Source organism: Phyllopteryx taeniolatus, chromosome 4 (assembly GCF_024500385.1).
Source record: "Phyllopteryx taeniolatus isolate TA_2022b chromosome 4, UOR_Ptae_1.2, whole genome shotgun sequence".
NCBI classification, from domain to species: Eukaryota; Metazoa; Chordata; class Actinopteri; order Syngnathiformes; family Syngnathidae; genus Phyllopteryx; species Phyllopteryx taeniolatus.
The window spans coordinates 25,587,562-25,603,407 of NC_084505.1; the positions used below are offsets into that span (position 1 = coordinate 25,587,562).

The 15,846-nt window shown below is 41.4% G+C and overlaps 1 protein-coding gene across 5 annotated transcripts; it reads left to right on the forward strand.

Moving 5' to 3' along the window:
* Positions 1–219: 219 nt before the first annotated feature.
* mmaa (metabolism of cobalamin associated A) lies at positions 220–9,701 on the forward strand. 5 transcript variants are annotated; one of them, XM_061770922.1, is made up of 8 exons: positions 220–266; positions 400–486; positions 806–1,183; positions 2,436–2,558; positions 3,067–3,237; positions 4,524–4,609; positions 4,694–4,843; positions 5,867–9,224. In XM_061770922.1, the coding sequence occupies exons 3-8, from the start codon at positions 811–813 to the stop codon at positions 6,155–6,157; spliced, it is 1,194 nt and encodes a 397-aa protein (XP_061626906.1). In that variant the 5' UTR covers positions 220–266; positions 400–486; positions 806–810; the 3' UTR covers positions 6,158–9,224. The 5 variants fall into 5 exon arrangements, with proteins under 5 accessions (XP_061626906.1, XP_061626908.1, XP_061626909.1 ...); XM_061770924.1 differs by lacking the exons at positions 220–266; positions 400–486; positions 5,867–9,224 and adding exons at positions 529–731; positions 9,343–9,419; positions 9,515–9,701; XM_061770925.1 differs by lacking the exons at positions 220–266; positions 400–486; positions 5,867–9,224 and adding exons at positions 530–731; positions 9,486–9,701.
* The last annotated feature ends 6,145 nt before the right edge of the window (positions 9,702–15,846 follow it).

The window sequence follows — 15,846 nt, forward strand, 5'->3', positions numbered from 1 at the left end:
CCTCTGCTGCCATCTGTTGGTATCGAGCGTCACCGTTCAGCTATTTTTAATGGCGAAAAAAAAAAACTTTTTAAAACGTCTTCTGGCGTTTATGCAGTAGGGTGTGTCCTGCTTAGAACCCGGGACTCATAATCATACAGATATACAAGTACAACACGTGTTCTATATTATATCTATGTTCATAATTAAGCATCCGGTGTTACGTCACCGGAAACACAACTTGTCCCTGCCGGAACCAGAAAGTACAAGCCCAACGCTTCCATGAGGTGAGATTTAAATTGTGATTTACGTAATACATATCATTTATGTAATGATACAATGTAAAAACTTTATCACCTTACTTCTGAAAATTATAAAATGACAAATTTAAAAAAAAAAAAAAAAAAAAAAACTTCGAAGGCGGTTCGATACGTCACCGGAAACAAAGCATCACCGCCGGAACCAGGAAGAACATGCGCCTAATACGTCCATGGATCTCGCCTTAAGGTCAGTGTTGTATTTAGTTTTACAGTTAATTAACAGAAAATATTTTGTCTACATACAAATTTTACTATTTGCTAAACTAACCAGTATCAGCTAATGCTGTACTGTTGTAAAGTTGTATTGTTATTAAAGCCGAAAACTTGCCACAGCAGGCGCTGGTTTCTCCAATCAATATGGTGACGTCACAACGTGCCTGGATGTTCTACTTGATTAATTATTTTAGCTTGTCGTTAATATGTACATTGAAAGTATGTATGTTTGGTTAAATGTTCTGTTTCATGTTCAGTTTCTCTTTAAATTCACTCACTTCCCACTCTTGTAGGTAAAATGAGACATCTGCACTCCCCGCTCTTCCGCCACATTACAGCAACCAACTCGCTCCATCACAAGCTCTTCATTGGCTGCAGTCTTTCTCACGCCAAGCCAGTGCCCAACCACATCTGCAAACAATGGCGGGCTGTGCGCACCACCCTGAATCAGCATGTTCGGGACTTGACCGGGCCCGAGCAGAGGCTGCTGAATAAACTCTACGCGGGTCTGATCGGAGGTCATCGAGCTTCTCTGGCTGAGTCCATCACGCTGGTGGAGACGCAACATCCGCGGAAGAAGGAGCTGGCCCAGGTGCTGCTGCAGAGGGTGCTGGCCTACAGGAGGGAGCAGGAGAGCCGCAATGATGGGAAGCCGGTGTCCTTTAGAGTAGGTGTGTGTGGTTGGTTTTATTATTGACCGATCTATCTACATCGTCTGTCTCTTATGTGGCAGTTGCTGACATCATAGGCCGATTATATGATCGCAATTAGTGGTCATGAAAAATGTCAGGCTGATCACGGTGATCAGCTGTGAGCATATTTACTCAATCAACCATTGTGGAAATTATGCATGACAAGAGGCGATCGGAGTCAACCTCTTCCTGCTCCACTTTTGTTAGTGTAGCGTGGTGCAAAAACGTTTTGTCTCAGGCTGTCTCAGATTATATTTTATCTGTAAAACACAGAAGTATAGCATTTGTTTATAGCGTTGTTATACACCGCTGTTCCATTATGGTGTGTGCCTCTGCTTTGCTCTAGAATGCCCGCTCCCCGATTGTGTTATTTTATATTTTTCAACATTTGCTGTAATGATGGGTAAAATGGTTTTAATATTTTTCTATTTTCATCTTTTTCATTTTTGTATTTACAGTACTTCATATGTTAAGAAAATGTTGAAGTACTCAGTATCTAGTTTCTTTAGTCTTCAGTACTGAGGTTTTAAAACGATCAGTTTAACAACAATATAAAAAAAGATAATAATTAAGATTTGGCAATATTAAATAAGATACCGCGAAAACCTTTTTGCCATATCGCCCAGCGTTATGTTGTGTATTTAAGCAAACCACATTACTTTATTACAAAGTCAGCTAGCTTAATGCTAACACAGAATGAGAAACACCATAGATGGGCTAAAAAGTAGTGGCATTGATAGTGGTGCATTCATAAGCCTTTAAGCAACTTATATTTCAACACAAATGGTAGTAACACATGCAGACAATATAACAATACCGACGGGCAAGTATTTTTTATCCTGTGCGAAAAATGACAAATATCGTCTTTGTTTCGTCATCAAATCTGTCGTATGTCTGTGTTATACTGACCCCAAGGGGCCAAGGCGTGCACAGCAGAAAACCAAGATGTGCAAACTGTTTAATTCTTTACTTTATATTTGTTATTACGGTATGTTTCTATCAAGTGCAGTACCGTAGAATGCAATTTTTATTATTAAAACACATGACAAAAATATTGTTTATTGGGGGTCTTGAATGGATTAATGGCATGTCAGTTCATTTCAATGGGGAAAGATGATTTCAGATTCGAGAATCAAACTCTTACGCCAAGGCACCACTGTACTTCGATAAAGGAGATATAGAGGAGACGTATAATATGCTTTCCCCCCCATGCCCCTCGCAATTTTTAAAGGTCTCTCGGGCCCTCCGGGAGCGGGAAAGTCGTCGTTCATCGAAGTGGTGGGCAAGATGCTGACGGGACGTGGGCATAAAGTGTCAGTGCTGGCCGTCGACCCGTCCTCCTGCACGACGGGAGGTAATGTCTGAGCCTAACCTTAAATAGTGGCAAATGTACAATTGTAATTGTTGAACAAGAAAGAACATTGTCATAAAGTGGTACTGGAAGTACGAAAACGTCACGGAAGTGCAAAGACAGTTTAGAAGACAGTATGATAGGGTGAAGAGGTAACGTTGAATTACCCGCACGTTCCGTAGACCTCACGCCAATGGATTCTTCTTAAATGTGAGTGGCTCAAAGATGAGGTTCATGCGGCAAAGTTAGATGAGTTGGGCGGAAGAAACTGGAAGACAATCGTTGACTTCAAAATAGTGGAAGACGCTTTGAACTTTTGCGAACACGCAGGAATGAGTAGACGAGAGCAGAAGACAGCTTCCTTTAATGCCATTACATTTTCTTTTAACTCATTCGACTTGTATCTATGTCAAAAACACCTAAATGGGAAGCGAAATATATGAGTAATGGCCAGTTTAGGAGTGAGTACCTACTTTGGTACCCCCTGTACATGTCCACTTCCTGCTCGCAGGGTCCCTGATGGGCGACAAGACCCGCATGACAGAACTCTCCCGTGACATGAACGCCTTCATCCGGCCGTCGCCCACGTCGGGAACGCTCGGCGGCGTCACCAGGACGACCAACGAAGCCGTCGTCCTCTGCGAAGGGGCGGGTTACGACGTCGTCCTCGTAGAGACTGTGGGTACGACATGCTAGATTCTTACGCCTTGGTTTTGATGAGTTTAGCGTGGTGTCCACGCGAAACAATATCTGTCATAGTATCAAGAATGACCTGTGAGGGGCAGCAATGTGCCACATCCAGACTGCCGAATTAGTATTAGTAGTAGTAGTAGAAGAAGAAATACAAGCAGCTGGGCTACCTGCTGGCGTATCTTGTAACTAGATTGCGGTGGCAAGCTCTTTTTCTAGTCATTTCTATTGTGGTGAATGAAACATCACATGCCCGCTAATTTGGAGCACGGTGCATCGAACAAGAACAGTCAGACGAGCGTAAGACCTGAACCAAGGCCGAAAAAGGGTGCTCGACAGCTGTACAGTGCGACCTCTTAGCGGCATGCGAAATGTCAGGGGAACAAAAGACATCTCAGTTTTGCCGTAATAGTACATTTTTAAAAATCGCTACGTCTAATAGCATAATTGCCCAAGTAATTTTGAACTTACTGTCACAATATCAATACAAAATATCAATGTGCTTGTTAAAATGGTGTGTGCCCCCCCCCCCTTTGATTCTGTGTAGATTCTCAGTTATCCGGGTCATGGTAATCCACAAAGGTTGAATCGAGGCAATTGGACTCTTCTTGTTTGAGTTCAAAATTAGTTTGGGCAATTATGCATGTTATTAGGCTAACAAAATTCAGTATTAAGTTGCTGTAGATAATGTTCCACTCCAATCCTGCGGATGGCAGTAATGAGTATTGTCAAGGCGCTCGTTCTTTGACAAGAGATAATAAATATGACTGATTCATTGGAAGCTGAGATGTCGAAAGCGGTCTACCGCAAAATTTGTCAACTCTTCTTGTCATTTTGATTGTGACGATCGACTTGTGAGCAGTGTTGCCACAGTTACCATGAAAAAGTAACAAAGTTAGATTACAAGGAACTTTATTAGTTACATTCAGCAGATGCCGACAACACCACATCACCTCAACATAAAAATAACTTTTTTTTTTGCCAATACGTTATTGAAAGTGCATTTTTAACAATAATGTTTAAGCATAAGATTTGTATTAAAAATAAGAAATAACCTTTTTGACTAAGCATAAATACTTTTTGTATTAAATAATAATGACAGTCGTCTACTTGTTTTTATTAAAAAAAAAAAAATAAACATAATAATGCCATTGCATTTCATTCCTTTTTATCATTTTCAATGTGAGTAAGCAGCGGTGGGGTAGCACCCTCTTTTGACCAGCCGCCACCGATTACATTAAAAATGTTCACCATCGAATGTGTTTTGATTGTTGTCAGGTGTCGGCCAGTCGGAGTTTGCAGTGGCGGACATGGTTGACATGTTTGTGTTGCTAATTCCGCCAGCGGGCGGCGACGAACTGCAGGTATTATCCTAATGTTGTCTTTAGCTTACTTCATTCTAACTACTACTACAGCTTTTACTGATCTGTATTATCTAAAACATGAAGGGCATCAAGAGGGGCATCATCGAGAGGGCCGACCTCGTGGTGGTGACCAAGTGGGACGGCGACCTAGTGGTGCCGGCCAGGAGGATCCAGGCGGAATACACCAGCGCTATGAAGCTGCTCAGGAGGCAGTCCAAGTCCTGGAACCCCAAGGTGGGAATACACATGTATTCGGAGTACGAATGCGCCGCTATCAGATTCTGACCTTGAGCAAAAATATCACAGTGTTGCGGTATTGCTAAAATGTATTCTTTTGAAATATTTGAGTAAATAACTTTTTTTTTCATTTTTAAACAAAATTATGGACTATTGTGTGCATGAACTCATTCACTGGCAGCTGTCTCCAAGCCGAGTTCTCCACGCTGCCAGCCATTTTAGAACATTTTCACTCATCTTTCAAGACCCACAGAATATTTTGTTTCATGACAACAAGCACCAAAACTTCCAAAAGAAAAGAGTAGACTCTATTCTTTCACCAGAATAAAAAAAAACTAAATTCTAACTTTTCAAGTTTAGTTAACAACAGTAAAACATGGGTTGGTTTCACCAAAAACACCGGCTTTTAACAGAAAAAAAGCATTATTTTTGTTGTGACTATTGTTGTGTTGTAGGTTTATACATATTTCATACAGATTGCATATATTAAGATTTTTTATTTTACAGAAAAAAATCAAGTATTATTATTGTTGCGCTGTAAGGTAAGGTACAGTACTGCATTTATTTATTGTTTGATTTTGTTTTATTTTAACATGGTACACATTTATTAATGTAGCACTTTAACAACAAGAAAACTGTTGATGTCTCGCTTTTCTATAACGCAAACATTTACGCTGTTATTTATTACTAAATGTATCCTTAAATGTTTTTATGTACTTTATTTTGTTTATTTGAGAATTGTTCATTTATTTTAGCTGTACTTGTGAACACAAAAGAGAAGCCCTTTTATGTTTTTCCTTTTGTTACTACAACAAAGTAAAGTGAACCGCGACCTTAAAACCAAGGCGCGTATCCAACAGTGATTCCTTTTTGGGCGTACCGTTACACCCCTAACAACTACTAAATAAAAGTTTAGTAAAGTTTCTGGATATGCCAGTCGGTCGGGGTCAATTATCTGTTTCTCGAGGAAGCTTTGATTTCACGCGGACATCCCCCCCCTCAGACTGCTTTTATCTTCAGGTGGTCCACGCTTCCTCGCACAGCGTTGAGGGCATCCCGGAGGTCTGGGCGGAGATGCAGTCGTACCGCCGGGCCATGTTGGCCAGCGGCGAGCTGCAGGGCCGCCGCCGGGCCCAGCAGAAGGTGTGGATGTGGACCTTGATCCAGGAGAACGTCCTCGCCCACTTCCGGCATCACCCCGCCGTCCGCGAGGCCCTGCCCCGCCTGGAGGAGAGGGTCACCCGCGGGGACATCTCCCCCGGCCTGGCATCCGATCTGCTCCTCAAAGCCTTTCTGTCGTCGTCCTTGTAGTCGGTGGGTGGGAGTGGAGGCCTTCGTCCAGCAGGGGGCGCTCATGCAATGAAACTTTTTAATACTTGACAGCCTATTCGAATGGATATTTGGAGAGTGAAAATGAGACAAACAAGAAATTTCAATGGAAAAACATCTCAATGACACTCTTAAATTACACTACTCACAAAAAGTTAGAGATAGGGCAATTTTTGGGGGACTTTTCTGGATGAGCCTAAAATGCATGAAACCTTTAGGGGTTACCTTAAATTTGTCCTCCTGTCAACTTTTGAGTGCACATGGCCAACTGTTGAATGTTTCAGTACTTCTTCGCACAACTTGTTGTTCTCTAACAAGGAGCTGAACGGCACAATTCACAAGCGGTGTTTCAAGCCATGAACTTTCCAAGCAGGCCTTTCTGTGACTCTTCCAGTGTCTCTGTTGCAACCTGCTGATGACACACACATCAAATGTTAAGTGGCATTTTGGTCTCACGATGTTCAAAATTCGACCAGCAAGATGAAGAGGACTGTTTAAATACCAATCCAGTATATGAGGAACGGAAAACAGGTTAGCAGACTTCCTGTGTGTGCTGCGACTAAGGCGATAACTATGTTAACTACAGCTCGATGAGCTGATGGTTTGAACCCGAACTTGCTAACGTTGTTTTCTTTATCACTGATGTATTTGGGCAAAAGTAGGCTCGGGGAAAGAAATCCACTAAGCCGACTTCAAAAATAGGTCGATGCACAATTTCTGCTTCCAAGTGCCGGAGGAACCAAAAAAAGAAGTTCCACCCAGAACCATGTTTGCACGGCCGGAACCAATGTTTCACATGGACATTTATTGCAGACGGACGCAGCGTTGGGCCAAAAACGACAAAGAATTGGAAAGTGCTTTTTAAGACTATTAGATGTGTAATGTACATGATGTATGAGTGAGCTGAATCATCTCCCCCCCCCCCCCATTTGACCTAAAATGATAATTGCTAATCGCAAATACTAACCCTTTAGCAAATGCTGGTTTTTGTCTCAAATTCTGTACAGAGTTAAGACCATACACATATGCAGTTGAAGCCCTCAGAAATGACAAATAAAATGCATGTTGTAGTGCGAGTCGCCCTATTGCATGGGGCAAGTACTCGAAAATATCTATAGGATAGTCGATTCTTAAAAGATTCAATTGTGACAGCTCTACAAATGTGATACACGTAAACACAAATAGATGTCCGGCATAACGATTTAATGGAATATTTCTTGCTGCCATCAAACAAAAGCGCCTTAGAATGCACGTTACAACCCACAGGGTTGATTGGAGTGGACATTGTCCATAGAAACATGCAATTAACAAAACAAACAAAAAAAAAACAAATGATGGACTGTACAGTTTAGCATTTTTGGACAAATGCCTTTATGCTTGTGATTTGACTATATTTAAATGTAACTGTCACTGTCCAATAATAGTCATGTACTGAAGCCCCAATTATTTTTCTTTTCATCCCAAACAATATGAAATAATATTTTTTGTCTGGTCAAAATCATTTACTTTTTAATGACAAACCACAGAGTCACCGGTATGTGTTCACTTTTCATTTCTAGAATTTTTTTTTTTAATAAAGTTGCAATTTACAAAAAGATGCTAATTTTTACAAGAAAAAAAACTATCAAAACGTACTTTGATGAATGTGTGTGTACTAGCGCGCATAATCCGTCGCTGGTGTAAATATGAATATTTTCTGATGATTGTCATCAGATCGTGTTTGAGGCTTGGCATCAGAGAATTATGAAACATGGGATCGCAATGTATATTTACACATTGAATACTACACATGATTTTCTTGTTGCGATTAATAAACTGATTTTCAGATGAGTGTAATGCAATAATATATCTTAAACAGCCCCCCAAATAATAACAGAATGATGAAGACTGCACAGATTGTTTTGTTTGTTATTGTTTATTTGTTATTTATTTATTCACGTTTATTTTTTTGGTTTATTTGACAGGCAGTGATCCCCACAATCTATTTGTGCTCGTTTCCCCAATGTGCCAGGATGCACAATGCAAAATGTTAGGGCTATATGACAATTTATGCAGCTGCAGTACCTTCATATTCACAATGACATCATTCTACCAGAAGCTTTTCAGGTGGTTGTTATCAACTTGTGATAGCGCAATGTATGAGATAAGAGTTGACAAAAGGGAGCCCCAAAAAAAAAAAACTTCCTGCCAAGTGGACCTGGCTCCAGCGCTTGCTTCCAATGAACCGAATGTGCAAAATAAGCGGAACAGGGACCTTGTACCTCGAGTCCATGAGCGATATGGGCAACTCTGACATTCTGACCTGGATATAATGTCACAACCTGCAACATGATGTCTTGGAGCAAGTCTGAGTAATGCAGACATGGCGGGTTGCCAGCAATGGTTGGAAGTCACCAAGGACAAATACTTGAGTTTTTGTACTTGAGTATTGATTTTTAGGACAACATACTGCACAAACAGCAATGCACGTACACTACACACCCTACTACTACGAGTGTTGTAACCCTCGAGATGGCTCCGCAGTGGCCTTGGTCTCGAGACCAGTCTGCAGACTACATTTTGTAGGTCTTGGTCTTGTCTCGGACTGGCGAGATCTTTTTTGTCGAGACCGGTGGAGCTCAGCGCTGGTCTGCTATTCTTCAACGTCCTCAATGTGATCATCAGGAGAAGAGAAATGACTTTTCCTGACTGTCTGACATCAAATCAGACGAAACTTTTCCTCTTTCAAGTCATTGAGGATTACCAAAATCATTTCTATTTGCTAAATGCCAGAATAATGAAATGTAGTTTTTTTTTTAGAGATGTTTATAAAAGACAATACCGACAATGCAAATACCTTCAATTCATGTGTTACTAACCTCCCACCACACCTGTAATGACTGCAACCTCTTCTTTTAATCATTTTTTAAAATGCAAACAAATTGCAAGAGTTTAGTTGAAAAAAAAAATGGCTAAGATTTAAGATTTGTGCATGTTGGCCTTTGAAAGAGTTATTTTGGGCCTTCAAATGTATTTCAAAGAAAATCAAAAATAAAGAAAATTCTCTTTACCTGCTCAACGTTGTCATGCTTTTTAAAATAAGAGTTTTATGGTCTTTGTCTTTTGTCTTTTAATTGTCATTATGATTTGCCGAGCACATACACAGTCTCCTCACTTATCTGTTACAGCATGTGTCAAATTGGTGGCCCGAGGGGCCAGATCCGGCCCGCCACATCATTCTATGCGGCCCGCAAAACCAAATCATGTGCGTCGACTTTGTGTTTCTTGCTAAAATACCAAAATTGACTTGTCTCATTCGGGGTCGCCACAGCGACTCACTCTTTTTTTTCTTCAATTTAGAAGCTGCTTGGGAGGCTCGGTGGTGACATGGTCCAACATCGCCTACGAGCAGAAAGGGAACACCCGGCTGGAAAAAGAAGTCAAGTAGAAGGTGCCACCAAGAGCCACGAAAATTGGAAGAGGAACAAAAAGGGGGCGGCAACTTTTGATTTGAATGATTATCTGTCCCTTTTTTTTTTGTCCCCTTTTTGTGTAAAGCCTTAGCGGATTTCAATTGTATATTCAATAAATATCCAAATGCAAAAATGAACATCCTGATTGATGATGTCTTTTACACATTTTTGTAATCACCAAATAAAAAATAAATACAGACATAAGAGATGGTTGTAAAATGTACTTTTTCATTCATATACAGCACAAGAAACATGATTATGTCTTATAGGGAGTGTCACTTTGTGAGTGAGGTTATGTAAAAAAAAGAAATCAATGTTAAAATATGGTAATACAAATGTATACGTTAAAATAGAGAATTATATTCAAAATGTTTCAAATTACATTTAAAGAAATACTTGAATGATTTTGAAATAGTGAATATTATTTCCTGAAATAAAAAAGTTCAAAGTATTGAACCATCAAGTAAAAAGGATTTCGAAATGTTTCATTTCCATTTGCTGGATGAGCCGAAAAGAGTGATGTAATGTAAAAATGTAATAATTTTATTTAAAAAAATCTATTGAGGCTAAGTGGTGCAGAAAACAGATGGATGGAAAATCTCATTCAAATTATTTTTGCAATTACGTGTATATATGTGTGTGTGTGTGTGTGTGTATATATATCCTAGTTAATTTTCTAGTTTAAATGCATTTTTTTATTTACATGAAACCCACAAACATTTGTATTTCCAATGTGAAATAGCTATTGAAATACACACACACACACACACACACACACACACACGCGAACTCAATGCAGCATGTACTTTATGCTATTTAAATTACATGCAAAACGTTTGTATTTGAATGGAAAAAAATCAACTGTTAATGGATTTACATTTTATTTTTATCCAGGTATTTAAACTACCTTCAATTAGCGTGTATAATATAGACTTATATAGTATTATATCTTTACTAAGTATGACATACTATTATTTGATATCTTATGAAATAGTATAACTACTGTTATTATCCCAGCCAATCACAGGCCACATATCGACAAACAAACATTCACACCGTTGGACAATTTCGAGTCTTGAAGCTACCGTGTATGTTTTTGAAATGTGGCATGAAACTGGAGACCCCACGCGGGCACAGGGAGAACATGCGAACTCGACCCCGAATTGTGTATAACTTGACATTATTTTTATTTCTTTATTATTTTATTTGTATTTATTTTGTATTTTTATCCATCCATCCATCCATTTTCTGAGCCGCTTCTCCTCACTAGGGTCGCGGGCGTGCTGGAGCCTATCCCAGCTGTCATCGGGCAGGAGGCGGGGTACACCCTGAACTGGTTGCCAGCCAATCGCAGGGCACATACAAACAAACAACCATTCGCACTCACAGTCATGCCTACGGGCAATTTAGAGTCTCCAATTAATGCATGTTTTTGGGATGTGGGAGGAAACCGGAGTGCCCGGAGAAAACCCACGCAGGCACGGGGAGAACATGCAAACTCCACACAGGCGGGGACGGGGATTGAACCCCGCACCTCAGAACTGTGAGACTGACGCTCTAACCAGTCGGCCACCGTGCCGCCTTGTATTTTTATATTTGATTATTTTAGTTATTTTCTTGTCTTGTTTTTCTATTACTGATATAAGATTGTGGTCTTTGTTCCTTATTGTATTAGTTTTCGGCTCTCTATTTAAACATTTTCAAAAAAGAACAAGAAAAGAAAAAATAAAGTGATCTGAAGTTTCCAGATGGTTCCAAGGGACTTTCCCAACACTGACAGTAACTGTAATTCCATAATCTGCTCTATGGTTACGACATTAAACACCCTTAACTATGCATTAAAACACACTGAAACCTATTTAGATCCCCATAGAATCATTTCGAATAAGAAATAAATTACTTAGCAGCCAGGCCCTTTCCTGTGTCGCATTGAGTTCCATGACCTGATTTGGTCAAAATCGTACTACTTTTTGAGGCTCCACTGCATATCATACATGAAGAAATTCCTTAAAAATACTGAATAATTGCAGAAAAAAACCCCCCCAAAGTCATTATGGATTCGATCCTGGCAGCTCCTTGGCCGTAGCAGTATTGTATTTTTGCAACTAGAGGTCACCCTCTCCCCTCTCATGCCGAGATGGAGCCAAAGTCCCAAATACTGACGCGGCCTGGTTCCATCAATTCTATTTGGGTCAATCAGAGGTGACAACATATTATCAATAGGCTTTCCTTTTGCACAAGAGCAAACCTCGTCTGGAAATTCACAAGTGCCCTGCGCCTACTCAAACGGACTCCCTTGGGGCGGACGGCGGGTCGCTTGTTGAGCAGAGTGCCTGGCGAATGCGGATGGACTCATTAGAACCTGGCGAGCCGTCTCCGCCATCGCCGCGCCACAAAGGCTCACGTTTGAGCTCACTGCTGCAGCTGTGGACTCGCACAAATTTAGGAGTTGTTGACGTGCAAGTTGCAAATAACAATCTGAGGGTGACAGGGGTGTCACTAGGTTGTATGGACCCGAGCGGGGGGCTTAGCCCCCAAGTTATGCGCGGGATGTGAGCGAACATAGAATAAAAACATTTGAAAAAATATTTCCCCCCAAAAAAACAAGTTTGGGGACGTATTCAACAAAGACAAAATACTGTTGTATCTGTATCTGTGCCCGTGTGTAGCAGACGCCAGCTAGCTTACTGTAGAGTATGTACAGTATGTAAGTTATTTGGAAAATGTAGCGATGAGGTACAATACAATTGACAAAAGCTCTAATTACCTATTACAGTTAGTATTTATTATATATTTATTATTACATATTTATTACACAGCTACTTGAGATGGGTGGAGCCTCTTTATGAGGAAAAACCAAATGATTAGAATTTTGCGTTTCGGACGTGGATGTCCATCTATGGGGGGGAAAAATTCCACCAGAACACGCCCCTCCCCCGTTGATTAATGTACTTGCATAGGGAAAACTTACACCCACAAATTGTTTATCTTCTATTAAAACATTCAAGTCTGTCTCGAGCCTACCGGGCTAATTAATTATGATGTCATTGTTTCAAATTGTATAAAACGGCGGCAGTGCAGTCGACTCTCGACACTGCTGTCGAAATCCTGCTCAAAGGCGGTTAATTAGGCCAAAAGCAATCAGCGACACTTTTCAGCCCAACGCGGTCCCATTTTTAATAAACCAGCAAAAGTTCTGACGACAAACCTCTACCACTACAGCATTTCACGATCATTATTTTACGAATAACATGACCAAAACCTAAAAACTGCCGCTCTTTATTGAATCAGGAATCGGATTGAGATACAATAAATAAATAAAAGCTGACATTTCTATTGCGTGTATTTGGCATTGGCCAGCAATCTAGAGTCTGAAGGCCCTGGGAAGATTACGTACATTCAAATGGCAACCCACACACATTGAAGCTGCAATCTGATTGGACCCCCGAAACAACTGGAGGTTGCTCAGCTAAGACACACGCGATGAAATAAATACAAGAGTAGACTGTTGGAAATAAATTCATACAATTTTATGGAAGTTGTAAAGGTGGGTTAGTGCCTTTGATAAGGGTTAGGCCAGCAGAGAAGCTTCTGAATTGTGTTAATAGTACTATTAGGGTATGTATGTAATGTAATGTATGAATATTTATCAAAATCTATTAAGGTTATCAAATATCAAATCATTATTTAAATAGACCACAACAACAACCAATTTGGCTTTGCAGTGAAGAAATAATATTGATTTCATATTAATGATATAAATAATATTTGTCCGGGTTGTTCGCGGATGAATCAATACCACTCGAGCCTCAAAACAAAAAAATAAAAAGTAAAATAAAAAATACACGCAAAATCCTTGTATGCAAATGCGCCGTGACACACTTGAATCTGGTGCGCTTTTAGCACACCTGCGCACCACTCACAGTATGCGTACCCTTGTTAACGTGGGTATTCTAAACAGATAAACAACTCAAAACTTTGGGGTTTTCATCACGGGGTGTGGATGAATCTGCTTTTTTTTTTTTTTTCTGGGATTTGGCATTTTGGTCATAAGGCTTTCTCCCATGCAGCTTTTGAAATACAGGGCGTTTCAAAAGTGGTTGAGTAAACGCTGGCTTGATTGCTGCTGCTGCTGCTGCTGCAAAAAAAAAAGGTTTTGTGCATGTCGAGTCCCACTGACGTATGGATGAACATTCCAAATCAAAGATCGCTAGGCCTATGTAATAAAATGTTTTACGCCCCCCAACCCGCAAATGTTTTTCTTTCCTTAATTTGGACGGGACAATGCACCTTAATAAAACAAATTAAAGTACATGATTAAACTGTAAAAGTGCCACATTTAGCACAGGGCTAATTTCCATCCGTAGTGTCCAAAATATCATTGTTTGTGCTGAGTCAAAAATGTGTCTTAGCCCCTGAAAAATGATTCTTTAGCCCCCCCCTAGACGATTTGGTTGTTCCCAAAATTACCCCCCCCCCCGTCGACTACATAATTTTTGGGGGTGCGACACTCCTGGGTGGGAAGCCCCAACCCCGCCCCCCAATCCCTTAAACCTAGTGACGCCCCCTGTTGTCAGTTAAAGTAGGTTTGACTCTGCGAGTTCAAGCAGTTTCTGCTTCAATTCCATTTTCACTAAACAGGACAAAAGCACGAGTAGCTTTTGAAACGCCCCGTAGTGTGTATACCCTCCTTGTCTCGGCATACAATTTACAGTGACGGACTAAGCATCAGGATGTGCGGCGGCGTGCGTTAATTCTGTTGAGGCGATGACGCTGCGGGGAGGCAGCAGCGTGCACCTCCGCTTTATTAGACGCCCCCGTGCCACTGCTGTTACCAGTGTGTAATTTACCCGAGCTGGCCCTTGGGCAAGAAAGGCACGTACTGAGCCTCGGCGCTGGTAATTGGACTTGAGAACTGATTGGGGAGCTTGATTGACCCCCGGTAATGGATTTGAGTGTATAATTATTTGTAGTTATGGTTACGAGATATTATTGACGTGGACGGGAGTGACTCACCCCTGCCGCCAACGCTGCCAGCGCTCAATTAATGAAATCCAGCTGCTCGGGCGCCACACGGCATACAGAAGGTCTGTTCATGATGGGGGGGGTGAGAGTTATCGCCATCCCAATGCCCCCCTCTTTGCGCCACTGGCAGGCCGTGGCCCGTTACAATAGGTTTTATAAAATCTCGCCCGGTCCTGGTAAAAGACATTACGCTCGATGACGTTCCCATTACTTTTAAGAAGACCCCGTGGCATCGCTCGTGGCAGCCATGTTAATGACAGCGCCCGCCTTGGCGCGGCAGCGCCTCCTCAGGACACGAAAGGCAATCACGCCTTAATCCGAAGCGTTAATTGGCGGCCGAGACCCTCATTCGTCCGATAACCCGGGTGACAAAATTGTAAATCGTGCGCTTCTTTCTCGCTATTTTGAACAGTCAAGCCTCGAAACCGCTTTTCTCTCGGCAATGTGAAATCTGGTGGACATTGTTTACAAAAAGTCTCGAAAAGCCATTTCCAAAAAGACAGGAAGTCTGCCATAGTTTTTTTTCCCCCCTTTCAAAATTCAGCATCTGAAGACACTTATTCAGCAATAAGCAATAAGAAATTTGGTGGGCATGTCTATCAGTAGACCCACAAAAAAAGTCGGAGGAATGCATTCCTGCAAAAACATTTTGATCGATTGCTTCCAAAGTTTGATCACGTGTAATTGACAGATTGGCGACGCTAAATTGGGAAAAAAATATATAATGACATTTTTGTCATTGCTTTGGATGGAGCGCGGCGGCCAGCAACACATTTTTGAAACATCGGCCCCCGCAGCCATTTTCACTCAGCAGTTCTTCAAAGGTGGACTTGTCCGATCGCCACCGAATATCAACCTGGCATATATGACAGATACACAACATTACATTTTTTTTTTGGTCACGGCGTGTGGACAGAGCATGTGGGCGAAATTTGATGATTGGCCATAAAACGTGAAATTGTAAAACGTCTCGCAGATTTGATTTTGCTGTTGTGTTCCTAACCTTCCTTTAACCCCTCGCACGCCGCCCGCCGTCTTCACCCTCCTGCCGTGTGTCCCTCGGAGCCCGCCTTTCCTCCTCCGCTGCTGTGCGTGACCCCTCGTTGCCCTCTTGCCAGTCTCTATTATTTCTGGCTGCCCAGCGGCCCAGTCGCGCCGGTGCCCGTTATGACAGGTAACGCCGGGCCGTAGACT